The sequence below is a fragment of the Amphibalanus amphitrite genome, unplaced genomic scaffold (assembly GCF_019059575.1).
Source record: "Amphibalanus amphitrite isolate SeventyFive unplaced genomic scaffold, NRLGWU_Aamphi_draft 000872F_arrow, whole genome shotgun sequence".
Taxonomy (NCBI): Eukaryota; Metazoa; Arthropoda; class Thecostraca; order Balanomorpha; family Balanidae; genus Amphibalanus; species Amphibalanus amphitrite.
The window spans coordinates 56,546-77,908 of record NW_024882366.1 but is presented as its reverse complement, the minus strand read 5'-3'; the positions used below and the strand labels follow the sequence as shown (position 1 = coordinate 77,908).

Genomic DNA, 21,363 nt, shown 5'->3' with positions numbered 1-21,363 from the left:
CTACAATACTGAACAACAAACTAACAAATGGGAACGCTCTGAACAGCCATCTTTCATAGCGCGTGAGTGCGCAGTCGACCACCTCAGCGGGAGCGCACCTTGACTTCGAAAACGACGTCACGATGCTCCACTTCACGACTCTCTCAGACCAATGTATATTCGCACACAGCCTCCAGGCCATGCCATTATGCTCCGCGAGTTTACTAGGTACGCGTCATGTTGCAAAATGGTGCGGACTAACGCTCTGGCTCCTCTTTGTCCTTGGAGGTTCCATGACCGGCAGGGTACATGTATGCATGCATGTCGGACCATGCAGGTGCCGTCTCACTTTGAGGGAGGCCATTCAGTGACGTGCTCCATTGTGTTCTGACCTTGTCAGTTGACCTGACCTGACCCGTTGATAAACCCCAGGAGCACCCTCGACACTGTGGTATCAGTTTCCACGTAATGTCCCGTTCAAGGGTGAGAGCCTTATCCTGAATACAGTAGAAGTGTGGGTGCCGAAAAGATGCGGTTCCAGCGCAAGAAGCGTTAAACCCTGTGCCTCAGCCCCTAGGTAGTTATGTTCTCATCGCAAAAAGGCGTACCTACTACTGCTGTTAGGTATGTAGTCCGTTTTATTTCGCCCGTATAAAAAGTTAAAGACGATAGCAGGCCCGGACCCGAACCGCTGTCATTGCAGTTCAACGAACACTTCCGTCAAAGTTGCAGCCTTTGACGAGTTTACTCCGCTACTCGCCGGGAGATAATACATTACCGTACCGATTTATGGCGAGGTAAATAACTGCACTCCGTTGCAAGAGTTATGATGCGACAGTTTAGCTGCCGTCACCGCTGTCATAATCTCTGTCATTTACGGTCAAAGTTTCGACACTTCCGACATGTCCAGACATCCTAATTCAGACAGGGCTGTCAATAAGCGCCGCAGGACATTTTGTTGTCTCTGCAGGGCAGTTCTTCAGTTCCCTTCCCATCCGCCACGAATAGGGCATGTGAGTGGATGCATATTTTACACTTATACAGGCTACGTGTAGACGGTTGATGACGTTTCAAACCATCAAGGTGCTTTTAATTTATTTTGTTTCAATGAAAATATTTATTTTTTATCCATCTTTACATTTTTGGTTAGATATAGGTACACTTCAAACTTCAAAGAAAGGTAATGATAAAGCTACGTTACACGGCTTACATTATACGGCCCTCATTATTCGTTATGTTTATATGCATAAACGTTTACATGTAACTACGATTTATGGATAAATACGGGTTTAGGTAAGACGGCATAAGTTTATTTATAATTTTTTATCTAGTGATGCGTAGCCGTAATACGGTCAATGGTCATTCGGCTTTATGTTACCTACACGTTACCTATATGTCAGACGTTTATGCCCTTACACACTTGTTGCCAGCTGTCTGGTTAATTATAGATGACCCATATGTGACCCCGGCCACCCTCTCCCCGACAGAGGCAGCATCGGACGGGTGTCTGGAGTGCCGCTGCGCCGGCGCCGCCATGTTCTGCTACCCAAAGTGCTGTTTCTACACCACGGAAGCGCCGACGGACGGTCAGACGCAGTTGGTGCTCTGACTTTCCGGTGACCTCAGGTGACCTTTCGGTGACCCCAGGTGACAGGTCGTGTCAGTGTTTTGTCAACGGTGACAGAGCTGAAGCTAGACGTGTGGCGAAACAGGAAAGGAGAGCTTGGGCAACGGTGCAGCAATAAGGTGTGTGAGGATGGATATGTGTGCAACAGGGAAGTTCAGAAGCTGCATATTTAAATGAAGCAATAAAGCTATTTGTGGTTTACGTTATTGAGCCATAATGATTGCCCTTGCACTATTGTAATTATCTTTGCGACATTGTCCTTTTGGTCGAAACAAAGTATATCAAACGATATAAATTCGAGCAACATTAAATTTAGTCGGTTTATTTGCAGCTTCGAGGAAATATGTCTCTTCAATTTATGCGAATAACGAAATGTGAATGATAATTATCGTTTTAACGACGATTAGTCATGCTCGTATATGTTCTAAGTTGATGTTAAGGTGAGGCTTCCAGCTTCTAAATGTCTATGTTGTATTTTCTAGCCAGTAACATGTCTACATGAATAAATATTGTGTTCATTGTCTATAGCGTTGTCCGCTGTAATTCAATAAACCGGCGCATGTCGACCCACCGTTTACCCCATCGCCACCGTCTCCGCTGTCCAGCCCCGTCCAAACTCGTCAGCTATGGAGGGAGAAGCGTTTATTGTCTACTGAATCCAGCTGACTACGGGCCGGCTGATATGGAGCACTGCATCTCCTTCCTAACGACCACCCACACATCCAGGCGCAGCGGGCGGGCGCGCCGCGCGCACCTCCCAAACAATCCGCTGCCCGAGCGAGCAGCAATACCCACCCGGCCGGCGCCGACAATGCCATCCGTTATTGCTCGTGCTATGGATATCGCGGGCGGCACACAGCAGGACCTAACGAGCACGCGGTTTTGATTGTGTTTGGCTGTATGTAGATGGTCCTTGGAGACGAGTCTAACAATATGTCAAGGTGAAGCACCATCAATCGACTAAGCGTCGATAACAGATCGGGGGAGACATTGAACAGACGCCGCCAGTAGGAAGGTAAAACAAAACGCGCGCGCCGCCGCGCCCCAGCGCGAGCCACCGGCGAATCCGGCCGATTCGGGGAACAGACGGTTCAACCAACACTCTTCGCGCAACGCCACGCCGAGCTAGGAATGTGAGGACACAGAGTTGTTCAGGGTAGCTTCGCTGCAAAGGCGCTACATCGACACAAACGCTACACGCGGCAACTAAATAAATTACTGATGCAAATGAACAATGAACATCTCGGCGCCGAACGGAAACGCACCACCTCTCTCTCCCTCTAGAATTTGCGGATGCTGGCCGCTGCGGCGCCAGAGCGTGTAACCCGATTCATCATCCCTGATTCCGTCGTCGGACTTGGAGCGGTCAGACCGCCATACCCCGCAGCCCCGGCCGCCTCTCTGTCACTCGCAGGCCGGCGGAGGCGCGCCGACCTAAGCTCAGAGCGGGCGCGTGCCTCGGGCCGTCACCGGTTGGATGTCACTCTCACACACAGACACACAGACACACAGACAGACAGACAGAGCTGTGTGACGTCACACACGGTCGGCGCGGCGCTCGGCCGGCCGGCTGGCAGCGCTCGAGCCGTACAAAACACGGCGCCCACATTTATGGAGTTGCACTGGAGCATGTGGCGGCAGTCCGCGCAGAACTGACCAGAGATCGACACGGCCGCGGGCGGCACGCGCAGCGCTTTTGTACTGGCTGTACTATAGGGAACTATTGCTGTGAGTCTCGCCTCCGCTCGGCCAGCGGACCGGGACAGGGTGAGAACTGGTGTGAGAGCGCGCACGCGTCGCCGGCGGCGGATGTGCCGCGCGCACACACTGCGCGCGCGGCAACAAAACCCGTAGGATGAGGTTTGACAACTATGCACAACATGTACACAGGTACGTGCAAAAAATATTCACAGGTACAAAAAACGGCCGGGCTGGGGCTGCCCTCTCTCTCGCGTTACCGCCGCCGCCAAACACATCGGCGGCTGTAAATGAGGCCGTCATATGTCCCTCTCAAGGTCTGTGGCCTCTACAATGGGCCTGGCCGGCCGGCGCCCCACTGTATAACGGAGACGCCGGCCGGCCCCTGCGGCGGGCCAGCGCTTGATGAGGCCCGGCTGCCCGCTGCTAGATTCTCTCTCTTTCTGTACACATAGCCAGCGTCCATGGCGCCTCCAGTTGGCCGTCCCGGCAGTGGCAGGCGTTCAGTCTTCTCTCAGAGGTGGCGTTTCACAGGTGGTAACGGCGCATCCTTCGCCATAAATCTGTTCAGCGGGCTGAGGTAACCTCTTCACGCGCTGGCCGCCTCCATGGACTGGTTGCTCTCAGTGTACTCCATCTTCACCGCCGGCATGCTCAGGTCCTGTGAAGAAATAAAGATGTGTCAAGACAACTATACAGAAAATGACGAATGCTGAAAGCGAAAAGGCGGTCTTTTTAATTAATTATCAAGCACCTTTCAGTAGATGAACTACTAGATAACCGATATTTTCGCACTGAATACGAATAAAATATCGATAAATACGAGCACTGAATTGAATCTTAATTAACCAAACAAAACTTTTCCAGGCCAGTCACTGTACCCACCTCAGCGCCGTTGTTTCCGTTCTCGGCCACAGCGTCGCGGCTGGCGCCACCGTCGCGCGACTCGGGGGTCCGCGGGTTGTCGGTGTACTCGGTGTGCTGGCCGGCCGGGGGCGGCTGGGGCGCGTGCGGTGTGTCGTTGAGCAGGCTGGTGACGGGCAGCCGAAGCTCGGGGCTGCCGCTGGCCGGTCGGTGCCGAGCCGCCACTAGGGACGGCGGACTGGCGGAGCGCCGCTGTAGGCCCAGCAGCGTGGGTGCGTCCCGCTCACGCATCTCGCGCAGCCGCTCGGCGGCGTTGGCCATGAAGGGCAGGTTGGAGTCGACCAGCGCTGACTGCAGACCAGAGCTGATGGTGTCTCCGTACAGGGTGGGACTGTTGGACAGTGTCGGACTGCGTGTCTGTCTGTAATGTCAGAACGAAGGAGGGTTAGCTGAGGGTGCCATTTCGACCGGTTCAGATGAACGTAACTTACGCAAATGCGTCCCATACCTCAGCAGCTACGTGAATTGATACAATATAGAAGCATTTCACTGTAAACAAGGCATTTGCCCATATCGGGCAAACGTGTGTACAGAAAGAAAAAGTACCAAATCTAGCCACCTGGTGGCGGCTTACAAAACTATCAGTACAAAGGTCAATCGCCAGGTGTCTGGAAAAACCGTGAACTTACCCAGCCGATCTCTGCGGGCGCCGTTTGCAGAATTCCACCTCGTCCACCGTCCACACAGCCCCCTTGACATTCTCCACGCGGGTGAAGCACTTGTGCAAGGAAAGGTTGTGTCTGACGGCGTTCTGCAAACAAAAACACAGGCGGTGGATAAACGCGAAGAAGTGACGTCAGCCGACGGGGTTGCTTTTTACGTTTCAGCTAATAATGCGCATGAGTTGGACAGCACACAAAACTTCGACCGAATGGCATTTGTCACGGTATGACGAGCATCTTTCCGTAACAGCGTATGCCAAGCGGGTGACGCAAACTGCAGTACCTGAAACCGTAAACACCACAGTGTCAGACAGTCAACAAGGCGGTGAATCAACAGGGTTGCATAACCCAAAACCCGCGCTTATGACGACGACGATCGCCACGCCACGTGAATCACATCGTCCACGTACCTTCCACGTGGCGGCATTGCGGCGGAAGTATGCAAACGTGCTCTGGAACCAGCTGTAGATCTCATTCAGGGTAAGCTGCTTGTCCGGGGACTCGACAATAGCCTGTAACGAACAACACATGTCAGGAAATTGCCACAACAAACTACCACAAATCCCTGCACAGACAAATAAAACAGGAAATACATGATTTCATGGCTGGTTATCGACTCAGAAATAATGATTGCATGATGATTGAATAGATAGTTTGTTTGCAGTGCAACCGCAGGCTTGTTGCAGCCCGGGGAAGGCCGAGACTCACCTGACGAATCAGCGAGGCGTATGTGAAGGGCGGCCGAATGTCTGTGGTACGGTAAAACTCCCGGTTTCTGGACAGCTCTGCGGAAATACAACGGCCCGTTAGCTAACGGAAAACAACACTACCTGGCAATGCATCCCGGCAAAAAGATGACGAGCTAATCAATTAAAACGGTCGGGACGCCTACGTATATGTAAAGCTGAGAAATAAAACACTCAAACATTCTCAAATCAAGTGCGTTAGAGCGTAACACTACGCGTGAATTTTAAGCCATTCAGACGATAAGGCTCGCAGACGAAACATAATAGCCGTTATCTCACAATGCGGCAGCCTTCAAGTTAATTCATTCTTCTGTCTCTTTTACATAAACGCAATCCCAACTTTCGTCGCAAGCCGGAAGTTTGGTCTGTTTAGGAGTCTCAACGCTCCACTCTAAGCCAGATTTCTTTCTCGTTCAGCTAAAATAGTCGGCTCACAGGTGAAGAAAACAACCACCAGGGTTCAAGTTCAATCTCTGGGGATTGAAATGTGTGGGGGATTATGTTTGTTTCTTACCCTCTGTGATATCCTGGCCGGCCCTCTCGGCCACACGCCGTCTCTGGGTCTGTGTCGGCGCCTCATCATACGGGCCTGGGGGCACAGAGGTCAGGTCAGGTCAGTTGCGGGTAAAGTGGCCTTGAAACTGAGCACACACATGGCCAGACGCCTAGGCGTTACACTACCCTAAATTTATCTTTGATTTGTCACGCCTTTTCCAAAGGAAATCCTTGAAAAGCACGGTGCATTTTGGGGAGTCTGGTCCTTCTTCCGCATAAATAATTCCGTGCAAAATAACCATTTGTATTATACGACCTATTGAATTTGACGGCCGAATTATATGAATGGGAACAGCCCGTTCTTTTCCATTTTCCCAGCGATACTAAGGCACTGGTATCCAAGCGTGACACAGCGCTTAAATCACCGACACGTTAGAGTTTTCACACGGAAACATCAATAACTTATCCATAGACACATGTTTGGCTTGTTGACTTGGCTTCAAGCCCACCATCCCCAAAACGCAGCACCTGGAACAGCCTCCCCCTTCTCTACCGCATTACACATGCATCTACGTCAAAACCTATGCAAATAACCTCAGATCTCCCGTAAACTCCCACGGGACGTTCCACACCACGTCGAACAATGCCTTCCCACTCCCTCTGAGGGGATCCCGCGGCTGGCAACCCTCGTCCGCTCACCTGGCGTGAGGCTCTTGTCGTTGGCTCGACGGCGCACCGGGCCGACTGCGCTGGCCGTGGAGGCGACTGGGGGAGCACCTCCCTGCAGGATAGCTGAGCGCAGGAACGGGTGGCCGGACAGCAGCTGGCTAGCCGGGGCGGTAGACGGGAACACCGAGGCTGACACCTTCGGGTGGGTGGATACAACCTGAGAACGCAGAGGGCGAGCGTGAAGGTCAAAGGTTGAACGGTGGAGTCAAGTGTGGGTATGAAAAGTAAAAGTATGGAGATATGAAAATACAGACAAAGAGAACATGTGGAAGAAAAATGCATTTAAGTAAAGTGAAGCGAAGAAGGATGGAATGAAACGTCAAAATAGGGACAAATCAACAGGCAACATCGGTAAAACGACACAGCGGCGGGGTATCTTTGATCTCATGCATTGCGGCGTATCAGCAACCCGTCCCATTTTTCTCAACTGCGTTAAAACACGTGCTCCTGATACCGATCTTGACGCAGGTAACGTCAGCACAGCTGCTGATTACGAACGTCATCCAGCTTATATGGCGCATCTCAAACGGAGTGATGACGCTTTCGGTCTTACCCAGACGCAAATATCGCAGTTCTAAACACCAGATAACGAGGGTGTTCAAAAGTCTGCAGAGTTTGAAAAACTTACCGGTGGCTCGGGCAGAGGGGGCTCCGCCATCTTCTCCCTGGCCATGTGGAAGTGAGCCATCATGGCGGCTAGGCGGGCCTTCTCCTTGGCCAGGTTGTTCTCCATCTGCTGTACCACCTGCACCTGGACGCGCGCGTGCGCCGCCGAGCGGTCGTCCAGCACGTGGTCGGTGTTGAGGTGCCTGTCGGGGACAGATAGGATGTTAATGTGGGGGTGCAGACAGCGGCAGTAGGTGCTGCAGGTCTTTGTCACGCAGTGGCTAGACAGAAAATATCGCCCGAAACGGCGAACAGAACATGAGGACAGGTTGGTCGAGGGGGAGTCGGAAGTATATTTTGGAGACACAGCTGAGTCCAGTAGGATGGATTTTAAGAGCTGTTCTGCAGATATACGGTAACTTGTCCTCATTTTCCTCGCATTGAGAAATTGCAGCACGCAGACAAAGCAGCACAAAAACAAAACATAACTGTTTGGACAATGATCTGTCTTTGTAACATTGTTGCGCTCATAAAAAAAACGAGATATTTTCCATGACGGCTTACTAAAACAGTTATGGGAACGGGCATAAATGTTCACAATTCACATGGTTTCGGCCACTGGCAAGTTATTCATAGATAAATATTTTATATTTCAGTCGTGTTCTGGGGCTTGCCTACCGGTGCGGCATTATTTGTTGCACCGCGTGTTGGCTTGCAGAGCGCACAAGGATATTAACCACTGCTGAGGTGACTTAATTCGTTGAGGAAGTGCCGACGGCCTTGTATGTAATCGCTCAATGACTCACTCAGGTAGGCATTTCCGATTTAAATAACGATAAATTTTCGCGGTTAGTTAGTCTTTAACGTTCCATAATTTACCGAAATCCAACAAACAGGACCGCATAAGAATAGAATGGCCTTTCCTTTTCCGACACAATAAACTGACCAAAACCATTTACCGCTATCTGCATACACCACATAAACACGAAGTCTTACTTGAGGAAGGCGGCCATATCCTCGCAGGGCGCCTCGCAGCCGGGCCAGTTGCAGATGCCGTTGGAGAAGAGCGGACTGGTCTTGGCCGCCAGGTCGTCGTCGTCGGTCGAGCGCTCCTCGTCGACGCCGTTGCGCAGGTCAGCGCGCAGATCGGAGCGGCGACCGTTGACGAGTGGCGGCGGCGGCGGCGGCGCCACGGGAGGTGACAGGCTGCTGGCGGGTGGTGAGGGCGCCTCGGGCCGCCGCTCGGAGCTCTGCTCCCATGGCGGGCCGCTCGCCTCACTGGTGGCCACACCTGTCGGCAGAGGTCAGATGGGGTCAGATCGGGCCGGGAGCGGATAAGAAGGGTGAAGGAAATGAAATTGAAACGTAGTTAGGAAGAAGGATGTTTCGGGCATCCTGTCGGAGTCTTACCGACTAGGCAGACAAATCTGGTGTCGTGAAAACTAAGCCGCCGTGCGGGAAACTCGCGTGCCGGTTCGTACCGCTAGAATCTCCACCGTTACGGTGAAACGACCTTGGCCCTGTTCACGGCCAGCCAGACGCTCCGAGTCGCTCATCACAAACCAGCTCACATGAAAACGAGCCACCCGTCCCCGCCCCCCGTCAGAGCCGCCCGGCCCAGCCCCTCGCCGACACGAGGTCAGCCGCCGGGCCTGTCCGTCACAGCGCCGGCTGACACGTGACCCGCCCGCCGCCCGGCGCGTCACAGTGCCGTGAGTCACGTGATCGTCACCGGTGGCACCCGGTAACGAGATGACGTCACTCGCAGCCCCGACTTTTGACCACACCGAGCCGCAGAGCAAACAAGACGCGACGTCGTCCAGACAGAGTAAACCACATAAAACTGCGCCGGCCGCCGCGCCGCCGAGCCCCCTTCTGGCCCATGACTGGTCGTGCGCTGAAGTGAAGAACGGTCTATTTAGCAGAAATAAGACTCAGCAGATGACTGAGACGACGGCCAAATAAGGTCACAGTTTTGTACGACGAAACACGACCAATTAAGCCTGAAGCTTGACAGCCCGGTACGCGTTCAATGCAAACGTTGTTTAGCGATGGCATCGGAAAGTTTTACGACATAGCCCGTAAAAATGGAGCACGCGAGCCCATAACGAGCTATCGTCACACGTATCAGCCATTTTGCGCCGATCTTTTTCAGAGCGCCTCGTTTGAAGTGGACCACCGCAGTGAGGCGGAAGGCTAGTTCCAATCCAGCAGCGCGCGGGGCCAGTGCGTACCAAGCGGTCCAGTTATTTGCCTCGAGTGATGAACACCCGGTAATTGGCACTTTAACGTGAACTCGTATCGATTTGGCTAACCGAGCGCGGACTGTGCTTCTTGGACCGATTAACATCAACTTCCAGTCAGTGTTACGAAGCACGGATACGGCAAACAACAAAAGCTGCCAGCAGTGTTTGGTATCGATTAAAGAGGGAAAGCCCCAGTAAACACGAAAACACTTCAGGTTGAATGATAATGACATACAAGGAACAGCTAAAAAATTAAACTTTGAAATAGAAAGGCCCAATCAATGAATGAATAAATAACCACATGATTGAATGAATGAATGAATGAATGAATGAAACGCCGACGACTATGTCGCATCTGGTCATTAGCCTAATACGGCTTAGTGAACTCTTCATCAAGACACGCTCCATGTGGAGCCGGTAGTCTTCCAGGACGATATGACTCCTCACCGACACCCACACACAGCCTGGAGCCATCACAGCGCGGCGCAGTGCAGCTAGCCGTCTGAGACGGACACCAGCAGCTCCGGCTCTTGACGTGCCGCGCCGGGGCGGGGCCGGGAAACCCATGAGCCGTCTCCCAACACACGCTGACGGGAAGCCCGCTCATTCGGAGGCGAGCCACGCCACGCCGCTCGCCGCTCGCTGCTGCGGCCAGAAAATCAATCGTGCAACCGACCTCCGCCGCCGGCGGCGAGCGGGGAGAAGCGGCCAGCGGCCATGGGCGCTGCAACTCGCGCAGTGTCAACATCCGCCACGTGCCTGCACGTGATTCACGTGCACGCCCCGGGCGCCACTCGAGCGAAGATCGATCCAGCTCGACGTGCGGTCACACGGCTGCCGTAGCGGCATGGTTTGAGCGAGATTATCCGAGCAGCTGGCACGGTCAACGGTTCGCTGAAGCTGCTAAGCAGCGGGCGTCACCGAGAAGCCAGTGGACATGGTCGCACGGCACGAGAGCCGCACCTCGCTGACTCGTGGCACAGGCCCGAGCCGCCTTGTGGCACGCCCCTGTGCGCCACGGCCTTTATCGCCTCTGATGGCCCCCTCGGCGGTTTGCAGCGATGCCGGCGCGTTTGCACACATTATGTGGTTTCATGGCCCTCCCGTGGCGCGGCTATGTTGTTCGAAGAAACAATTTCATCAGGTGGGGCCCGTGGGGAGGGGAAGGGGTCGTCCACCTGGCTGTAATACACCGCGATGCAGCCCGACGGAAACACATGATGCTTTAATGCCGCGGCGGTTATGGGCGAGCAGGCGAGCAGGCTACGTATCTGGCGTCGATGTAACACGGCTGCAGCGAGTTAATCCAGCCCGGCCGAATTAGAGCTAGGCTCAGCTCGACTAACGATGTGTCAGTCGAGGTCAACAGTAAACGATCGCGACTCGCGGAAGGTGTGAGCGTATGCAACACTGCTGCCGTACTTGGCAACATGTCGCAATGCGTGCTAAGTTCGGTGCTAACTGCTAACCGTCGTACATCAATGCATGGCGGGTTGTATATGACACGGTCATAAAACGGATGACGATGGAGCGGGTAACCAAAAAATGGTTAGATAGGTCAGTCTTCAAAGGACACGGTTGACAAAAGCCGATACTAAAGGGCTGACATGTCGGTCGTAAACCGTTTGCAACCTCTATACTGGCTGACTTGGTGCGCATCGTAGTCCTAAAAACGAGTGATGCATTGGGCTGTGGTGACTACCGTATACGTTTTTACCGGTATTAGGTGAGTGTATATTGCGACTAACCTGCTGGTGCGCCCGGCTGGCCCATGCCGGCCTGCTGCAGCAGATAGCGCTGCTGGAGCAGCTGAAGCTGCTGCATCAGCTGCGACTGGTGCAGCGACAGCGCCGCTGACTTGCTCTTGTCGTGCACGGCCTGAAAACACGAGAACAAGCGGTGAGAGGCGATCTGGGGCGAGAGAAGGAGATAGGAGATGAGCGGGATAGTAAGTAAATTCAGTGGGATAATGTGATTGGATAAGGTAAGAATGTAGCGGAATAAGGTCAGGGCTGCCCTAGCACGACAGGCTGCCTTATGGCCTTTCAGAATACGGTGAAAGGTGAGAGAAATTGTATATCGAGAGGCCCTGGGTATATCCCCAGCAGAGAGTACCCCAGCCGAGGCGAAAGTGTTCCAGTTGGGGCATCACCATGGCTCACAGCTCTGTGTGAGGCGCGGCGGATCACCTATTATAACTGCACTCGAAGCAGCCACGCCAGAAACAGGTGCGGCGTCTTAGCCATTCCCCAGCTGGCCAGCCCCACGGCGGAAACGGCCTAAAGGGCTAACAGCCTAACGGAGTGTCGGACTAACGGGCCGGCGGCGGCCGAGATATACGGGACGCTAGCAGTGAGAAGATGGTCTCCGTCATAATGGCAAACTGGCCATGACGCCTGAAACAAGCCCGAATTAGCGAGCCGAATCGCCGCCGCCGACCGTCGCCCACTGCTGGGCTGGGCTGCCCACCGCCCGCCAGTCAGGGGGCGGAGTTCGCCGAACAACGGATGTTGAAAGAGTTGATAAACTTGATTTTGCCGTGCCTACAAACGGTTTGCAGGGTAGTTGACCGGCCTGTTTAGCACTAATTGGCGCTTCTGTCACCGAGTTGGCCAGCGGTAGGAGGGGGCGGGGGGGGGGGGGGGCGGCTAGGGGGTGATTTGGCTGGCGCGTCGGAAGGCTCGGGGTTCCGACGAGGCTGGGTCGGGTGGAGGGGTGAGTCGCCGTTGCCGTCGGGGCGATTCTCACCTGGTTCTGCTGGTACATGATGAGCTGAAGCTGCTCCTGCAGCTGTCGCACGCCGTCCTCGAGCTGTTTCTTGTTGATCTCGGCCAACTGATGGTGCTGCTGCAATAGACAGAGGAAATTCCACGGGGTCAGACCTCGACTCCGCCCCCGCAGCGGCATGAGCCACCCACGCCGGCTTCCAGAAACGGACTGTGACGACAGCAGAATGCAACATTCAACATATGCCACCACAATGACGCATTCTAAACAATCATCTGCGTCACAGAACACAGAATTACGACTCGGGCGCACTTCTCGACGAAACGGTGGATTATGAAAATATGTACGCGGCGAGGGGAAAGCCAAATGTTTGCCGTTACGATGACATTAATGCGTCAATTTTCCATATTAGTTGACGTCGTTCCGAATTCCACACACCTGCTGTTGCATCAGCAGCCCCTGCTGCTGGAAGAAGTTCTGGAACTGCGCTGGGCTGAGGTGCTGCTGAATCAGATGCTGCATGTGCTGAAGGCCGTGCGGTACCATCATCGGGGACGAACCGGTGAGCGATTCATGACTCTTGATGGTCAGCGGTGACGGCGCGTGCTCCGAGGCCAGGCTGCTGGCGACGCGAATCACTGAGCTCGTCTGTGGAGGGAGAAACAAATCCGTCAGTTAATTGACACTGAATAGCCGCCTATTCAATCACCTTTCACCAAAGGCGTAGTTACAGTTTCATCATAAGCCGGTAAGCTACTTCAGTCAACTATTGCCGATGCAGGAAGCCCAGGAGCCCCACATACCATCACGGATTCCGCTCGGTTAGACAATGAAGTGAGGTCGTCCCCAGCGGCACCGCTGCCGATAAAGTCCGTCGGGCCGGCGTCGCGGAGAAATAGCCTGGTGCGGCAGGTCGCCATGCATGACAAATCGCTCCCTGAACATGACGCGATCGATCATCGCTCGCGGAGCGGCCCGTCAGGAAGTATGACGGCCGGCCGTGTCACGTCACGAACTCAATGGCGAGCCGACTGTCACTCACTCAGTCGCTGTATTTTAGTGAGAGTCGAAACGCAGTCGACTGTTTCGCTCTGCAAGTATCGCCGTCTTGTCGACTCAAGGTCGCAGGCCATCCGGAATGCCCGGCAGTGCGGCAGTAGGGCTCATGTGCATCATGCATTTGCAATGAGACAGCGACCATGTTCCGCCGAGGCGGCCTGCCGCACTGCCGGCCGGCACAGCCACTCGGACCTGATTGTACCGCCGCCGCCGCCGGTCGTAGTAACGATGACGTCACCGGGATGACGTCACACGCCACGTCACGGCCCGGCCAGACAATCTGAGCTGGAACCGTCGCCTCGAGTTGCAAGACGTGGCGTAGTATTTTTACGATACGCCACATGACATATCATGCACCGATCAGCCTGAAACAATGTGTCCAAACGAGTTACTGACTGTCTCCTTACGTCGAATTGAGACTCTGATTCACTGTCTCGCCAGCTTTTTCTCGCTATCAAATCCACGCCAGCGTCGCACGCCTGACGTCTGTTTCGTGGGCGGTGGACGCGTCGAGGGCAAGTCGAGTGCCTTGCCGCGCCATCGCCGTTGAATAAACACCTCGCCCGAGGCGGCGGCGACGGACGCCTCATGACATCAGGGACAGCGTCAAGTCACGCCGGGATCGATCGGGGACCAAGGTCCGGCCGTGAACCGGAAGTGGACGGAGCCACGGAGTCGGCACGGGCGCGTCACGTCACGCAGGTCGTCACGAGAACGCGCGGCAGCCGTGACATTGGCAAGAGAGGGTAAACAGCCGGTTCGCGTGAGCTGCGCGGTGCGGGGGCGGGGTGGGTGCGAGGAGAAACTGATGACGACGGACGGAGAGCGGATGTTTTCTCTGCAATCCGCGGCGAGGGCGGAGTCCAACAAACAACTCAGTCGGTGCAGCGGCGGCGGCGCCGGCATTTGACAAACAAGACCGCGCCGCGCCGAGAATAAAACAGAGCGGCGTTGCATCAACAACAGTGAGCGCCAGCCGCCTCGAACGTCGCGCGACAAACAGTCTTGTGCAACCGCGGTCAGATCGACTGCTGTGGTGCGCCACAACGCGGCACTGAGCCACGAATCGATATTCGATATAGAGCTAGCTACTCGTAAAGAGGTACGCAACTCGTTTGCATTGAGTAGTCAGTAGAAACTCCAGTATCTACACGCTCGCAACTTTCTATTCTCGTAGCCAAAAGAGACGAGACCCGTGCATGTCGGCCACGAGATCTCAGCACGGTGCTCATGAGGCTGTCCGCAGGGCATCATCAAAGGCCGACTCTGATGACCCGAGCACGCCGCTCACAAATTCACACCGAGTCTAAACGGGCGTCGTAAAAGTCACCGTTACGCTGGCGGATCGCGATCCATTGTCTGGCGGGGGTGAGCCGATGTAGCAGCCAACCGTCCGGCCGAGCGCAGAGCGGGGTGTACTGACGGCTCCTCCCCACACAGCGGGCTTTGATGACGATTTGATGACACCACGCACATGACTCTCCCGGATGCAGCTATGCGCGCTGTGGCTAAAACGTAGAATGGCCGTCTTGAATAACCGGCATCGCTGTCAGCGACCGTGAACAAAACGACGGTTATTTCTTTTACAAAGTTTTTCAAGACATTCCCACCTAGCCTACGGCACCCTTTGATGCATCATTCGTCCTGTTGCAACACTGTCACCTCGACAGCGGTCGCTCGGTGTGCGGGCGCCGCTGCGGCGGTGTTGATCGCTCGGGAACGATCGGACCGCGGCGGCGGCTCCCGTCGTCAACACGCACCCGATCACGTCAACAGGCGCAACCAAGTCAACAAGAGCCGTGCACGGGCCGGGCGGCGTCCGCACGCACGGGGCTGGCGAGGCGCCAGGGCCCTGGCGCAGGGGCTTGGCGCAGCGCCAGACGTGGAGGACAGCTGGGACGGTCCCAGGACTGGATCCCGAGAGGGGAGGGGGTGGAGGTCAAATGGAGGGGAGGTCGCCTAGTTCTGGTTGCAGCTGATGTTGCAGTAGGGTTGTTGTGCGGTCAGAGACGCGGTCAAGGTTAATGATGTTGTTTGGACGGTGAGTTGAAGTGTGTTTCTGTTTGTGCAATGAACGGAATGTGAGATTGTTGAATGTCTGTTGGGTAATTCTCTTGATACGTGAAGTGCGGCGATGAGCTAAGTTGATCAAAGCAAGGGCTAAGCTGAAGACAAGAGGCGTGCTTGAAAGCGCTCAAGAGTATCAGACCGTTTGGGCTTAATTTGCAAATATCTCAGCAGGCGATACTGATCAATATGTTATCAACAAGCGACCGCCAAAGCATGCGAGTCGGCTCATAATAACTTTGAAGTGAAAGGCATTCAGGGTCAATGCGAAACAATGTCTGTGCAATTAATCACATATGTCCCGGTACAAAGCGAAATATGTCGGCGTTCGTTTCCAGTCACCTGCAGGGGGGGGGGGGTACGGAGGAGGGGGGGACAGGAGGGCTAGCGAACGGTCCAACAGCGGCATGCTACAGTTGGCAATCAGTTAAGAGATAATTACATGTGTACGATTTACCGTTAATTACCGAAATTGCGGAAAGATAAGCCCGGCCGGCGCAGGACCTTGGTTGGACGTACAACAGACAAAACAGGGCATATTTTTAGATTGCGAGCGGTGATAGCGGGCAACTGTCAGCGGCTGGAGACGTAGCTCACCGCTATCGGCCCACCGCCGGGCCTGACACAAGGATTCAGCCGTGGCGCGACCAGTTCAGCGGATCAGCCGACCTTCATGCCCACATCTGAGCGCAATTCAAACCTGCTCAGCGCTGGGGACTGAATCACTCACCGCCGAAACTCCGCTCCACTCGCTGCCGCCGCTCTTCCTCAGCGAAACTCGCTGCTAGTCCTCTCCTCTCCTCGACAGTCCTCCCAACTCCTGTCCGTCCTCAAAGCGGTGCACTCGGCACCACAACTCGATCCTCACTCGAACGCTGCTGTTGGACGATCGGACGCACCACCGCGCGGCCCGACCTCCGCGCTCTGTCTGGGGTCTGTTTTTGGCCGTGCCCGGCTCCGTCGGTCGACGCCGACTGTTTACAAAAAGCCTTGTTTACACTCGCCGCTCGCGCGCGCCCGAGCGCTGTTTACTTGTTTATCTTGTGCCGTGTGGCGGCGGCACAGTGCACCGGGGCAGCGCCGTGTGCGCCGACGGACGGGCCACTGCCGCGGTGCAGTGTGCCGGTGCGTTTGATCGATGCGGCATGGAGTGCGAATGTCGAGCCACCGCCCGGGGTGACACAGACGCCATGACCCGGAATCGGCCGAGCGGGGCACGCAGCCGGACCAAAAGTCCGCCCGGCCCGGTCCCGGTATACTGACAGCTGTATATACCCGCCAAACAGGCCTCAGTTGAATCAATAAAAAGCAGGACAGCGGACAACACTGAACTGGCAAATATCGACCACATAAATGTTGTTAAGTTGTGTAGGTGTTTTGTCGTTAAAGAAACGAGGATAACTTTTTCTTCATTATAGGTACATACGCGCGATGGCGATGTACCTACTGCAACTTATGCAATCAGAGCGACGTCAAAAAGTAAAGCACTTTCAAAGAACCGGACGTTAACCTATTGAATCAATCGATGACCTAATCAAACACCTGAGCTACCCCGACCGCGTATATAACGCTCTGCAATCAATCAAAGGATCGACACCGAGTCATGCACCGTACCCATGAACCTAAAACACGCTTTAGCCAAGCGCAGAAGATGACAAGTTACGCCGCCCTTACCGGATAACGGCGGACGACCGGGGTGACTATTGCCTGTTAAATATTCATGGCCTGCTCACCGGCTGTCCTAAAGACGGACAGACTGGCGCTGAATGAATCGGCTTTCAGTCGTGTTACGCCGCGATCAAAGCCAAATTCATCGACATACGGATTGCATTGTCGGAAATACGAGCCTCCGAATCGGAGCCAATAACACTAGTGACCACAGCTTGTGTAAAATATGACACTCAAGAAGTGTAATACGCCTCCAGTTGGGCCATGAAGGAGCCCCGATCGCGTACATCAATGCACATTTGGCAATTTCAATAAGAGGGCCGATTCGCTAGCAGCGAATCGAACATAAAACCTGTAATATGGTCATCTGGGGGGTGGATGGCGGCCATACTTTATGCTGACCGGCTCGGTTTTAGGGGCTTAGTGGGGCGCGCGTGGCCATTACTGGGGCCGATTACATTGGGCATGACGGGCGCTGGCTCTCCGGGTTCCAGTTCCAGGCCCAGATCTCGGGCCGCGCTGCAGGACGTTCGTTGTTTCTCCCGACTCGCCGCTGTAATAATGACAGTGCGCTGCCTGCATGGCCGCCGTTGGGGAGATGCAAGACACGCACAAAATATTGAGGATGTTGTTGCCGATGAGGTCAAGCTTCGAAGTGGACGTTAACTATAGGCATGGGGCTCTTCGGCTCTTTAGGCTCTATAGGCTCTTTGATGAAGCTTAAATCTGCGCCATATAGATCCTGGACCACGCCAGACAATAAATGTCAAAGAACACGTAAAATATAGTTACTGTCGAAAACAAATGCCAGACAATGCGACTTACCCCAGAAGAAATCGCGATAACGGGACAGAATTTCTCTCACTAACACTCTCCTCTCCCGAAGGCACAGCGCAACACCCACTGCGGCCTGCCCGGTTCCGACTGGCTCTCGATGCAGGGACAGGGCGCTTCTCCCATGCTCACTCCCTTTAGCTCCCCTCGTGTAAGGGGGCGCAGTGACCGCCCCCCGGCGTCAGCAAATATTTACCGCGGCGCCGCCGGTGCCCGGGGCACTCTCCCCATGCCAGACGCAGTTTGATTGCCGTCCCAACTGTTTGTGCAGTTGGCTCTCGCGTGTAGTGATGACGCAACGCAGTGAAATCGGCAACGGCGGCGGCGCCGGCAAGGACAACAAAGGTGGGGAGCGGCAACGGCTGTGGCAACAACACCGATAACGGGTAACGGTAGGGGAGCCCTCGCAGTGGTAACGGTGCGGACCATTGACCGCACAGAAACGACAGCATAAATAAAGAGAGGCGTATAAGGATGGCAGCCCAAATTTAGGATGAGGAAACAGTTATGATGTGAATCCTAAAGGCAAGTGAGGTCCCTCGAATATTAAAAAAATGTGAGCTAGCCGACAAAAGTAAAACAAACACCTTAAAAGCAAAATCGGAAAAGAATATTTTCACGCTGGGCAACCCTTTCGTATTTTAATTATACGACACAATTAACCGTCTACAAATGAAGCACCTATGATCCATCTCTCCCATTGCGTCCTAACCCGGCACCCCAGCGTCGTTGTCCAATATGTTCATGGGTTGTCTGGCCGGTAACCCGATCTGACGGCGGCGCCGACGAAGGGCCGCAGTGCCGCAGTTTACCGGCCCGGTAAACTAGTGCACTGTTTACCCGTCCACACCGACTCTGCGTATGTTGCAGGCAAATATTTCCAGCGTCGATAAATACGCCGGCGATGCCTTGTCATGCAGACGCCGTCGAATAAACTGAGGAGAGGTGGCGATAGCGCGGAGGCGGCTGAGGCGGCCGACAGGGCCGAGATAGGAGAAAGAGCGGGTAAAATGCAGAGGGCAGGGAGAAAAGGGGTTGAGGCGATGAACGGAAAAGCACAGAGTGAAGAGAGAACAATCGACATACCTACCTTTCTGTCACTTATCACACATCTTCCTTCCCACATTATCAACGGCATGGACAGCATTTCTGGCTATAATGCATATCTGTCAGTCTTCGTTTTAGCCCTTCTACTTCTGTGTATCCTAGCTGTTTCTCTATTGCACAGGCCTTCCCCACTGCCGCCAGCTCTGCCACATTGGACGCCGCTCACGGCCGCTATCACCTCGGCCACCATCCTCTGCGCCCAGAGCCGGCCTCATGTCCCCGTAACGGCGGCACTGTTTCCGGCGCCTCGGGAATAGAGATGCCGGGCACCGCTCTCTGACCCGCGGCGACCTGTGCCGTGCAGCGGGCAGACTCTCGCAGCACGCCCGGTAGCTATTTCGGCCCGGCCCTGCCCGGTCCGGCACGGCGAACCTATATCACGGTCCGCGGGAGCCGACGGCTGTCTGACGTCACGCAGTGGCCAGGAGGCTGCAGATAACCACCGGGGGCGGGGGCGGGGGCGGGGGCCCCGCGGCTATACAGCGGACGCGTCAGAGCTGCCCGCAAAGCGGCGCGGAATGAACCCAAACTCCGGGTAGAGGAAATCAAATGGCGTGGTTGATTTGTTCGGACGCAGCTGCAAGTTTGTTTCATGGGTAGGTGAATGCGGCTAACGGTCTATGAATGGCGAAGTTCACGGAAGACAAATACGCCAAGTTCTTCACCTGGAGGATATCCACGAGTTACTGAGTTCACGTATCGACGAAATGCATGCCCCCAGGGTGATGCAAATATGCATGCAACAGATAAAGCTTCATTTTCAACTGAAAACATTAAGTTTATTAAACGCTTAAACGAGCAAAGGAAAGGAAAATAAACGTTACAACTCCAACGCTTGCGACACAAGCTCCCGACTCCTCCAATGGCAGCCCTGGTAAAGAAGACGGGAAACAAAGAGACTAATTTTTTCTTGCATTTTAATTGTTTGGACACGAAGCGTTAGCGGCTTGTGGAGATTGGCCACTATCAGCTTCATTTTGTTTTTTGCCATACCTATATTCATTCACCTTCATGACCCAATACTTGATCAAGCTGTTTATCAACTTTGAACTAAAGATAATATCTGTTGATCAAATGATCGACATGCAAAGTATGCCTACAAAGCACGACCGTAGCGCAAACAGATGGCTCTACCGCGAGCACAAACATGACGACCTAGTAACAGCATGTCAAAGTTGGATTGCCAGACAAATTAAAAAGGCATCACAACTACATAAACAATCCTAGCAAAGCATCTTGCATGTTATTGAAGCACGGCAACATCAATAATCTATATGAGATTCAAGAACCATAAGAAAACTTCCCGATACAAATGTGTGGAGGTGCAGCCTACATGATAAAGCAAGAAGTAAAAGAGACAAGTTAATAACCTAAATGGAAATGGACAAAGACCAAGACGGAGTACAAAATAAACGACACAGGCTGCGGACAGGGTAGATGGGCCGAGTCTGCTGAATTCAGTCGACCACTCACCCAGCCACCGGCCGAGGATATCGCCTCCATCCCGGCTCCGGCCGTCACTGACGACGGTGCAGTCGGCGATACCTGTTCGGCAGTCGCCGACTGTCGCGTGCGACGCGCCTCTCGACCAATGAGAAATCGCCGCGCCGACCGCCGACCAATGGCGGCGCGTCGAGCTGCTCGTGCGAACACAGTTGCGTCCAATGCGTCTGAAGGAAGTAGGTGGAGGAACCAAGGAGCTGCGAGGAATGGAAAGCTGCCGCACAAATAAGAAATATAATTAGACAACGGCAGCAGAGAGAAAGAGGAAGTAAGTACTTTTCATGTCGATTTAAACAATCCTCGTCCAAAACAGGCAGCCCATCACGTGAACATGCAGAATTTGACCGTAAACATACAGGATGCAGGTTCTGCACTATTCCTGGATGGAGAGAGAGAGAAGGGGTTAGCGGTAAACTATAAAATTATGATCCCAGTGGACGTTTCCAAACAACATGCCACGGCGAGGCTGCGGAGTGGGCAGTAAACGGCTGAGAACTCCCCGAAACACTTAGCTCGGGACCAGAAATGGTGTCTAGTAATGCAAGCCAGCGGGACAGACAGGAAAGAAGGAAAAGTGAGAAAACATAAAAGCAGATATAAGAGAAAAGTGTTTATAGCTACAGCGTGCTCATTATCTTCGAAAGAGTTAATTCTAAATTCTTTAGATTGATTTTATGTTTTGTGAT

At 54.0% G+C, this 21,363-nt stretch overlaps 1 protein-coding gene across 5 annotated transcripts in view; it reads right to left on the bottom strand.

Annotated features, from left to right (window-relative positions):
* Window positions 1-2,231: 2,231 nt before the first annotated feature.
* LOC122367474 (forkhead box protein P1-like) overlaps window positions 2,232-21,363 on the bottom strand; it is a 58,632-nt gene continuing 39,500 nt past the window's right edge. For 3 of the 5 annotated variants that reach the window (XM_043340570.1, XM_043340569.1, XM_043340571.1), the window contains 12 exons: window positions 12,878-13,087; window positions 12,461-12,559; window positions 11,461-11,590; window positions 8,463-8,757; window positions 7,489-7,669; window positions 6,831-7,017; window positions 6,151-6,225; window positions 5,599-5,675; window positions 5,301-5,402; window positions 4,858-4,979; window positions 4,190-4,589; window positions 2,232-3,965 (listed from right to left, as the gene is read on the bottom strand). In XM_043340570.1, the coding sequence (XP_043196505.1) occupies window positions 3,894-3,965; window positions 4,190-4,589; window positions 4,858-4,979; window positions 5,301-5,402; window positions 5,599-5,675; window positions 6,151-6,225; window positions 6,831-7,017; window positions 7,489-7,669; window positions 8,463-8,757; window positions 11,461-11,590; window positions 12,461-12,559; window positions 12,878-13,087 (1,950 nt within the window). In that variant the 3' untranslated portion in view covers window positions 2,232-3,893. Of the gene's footprint in view, window positions 3,966-4,189; window positions 4,590-4,857; window positions 4,980-5,300; window positions 5,403-5,598; window positions 5,676-6,150; window positions 6,226-6,830; window positions 7,018-7,488; window positions 7,670-8,462; window positions 8,758-11,460; window positions 11,591-12,460; window positions 12,560-12,877; window positions 13,088-16,295; window positions 16,494-18,058; window positions 18,138-21,363 lie in introns of those variants that run through there. The other 2 variants (XM_043340572.1, XM_043340573.1) reach the window with 2 other exon arrangements.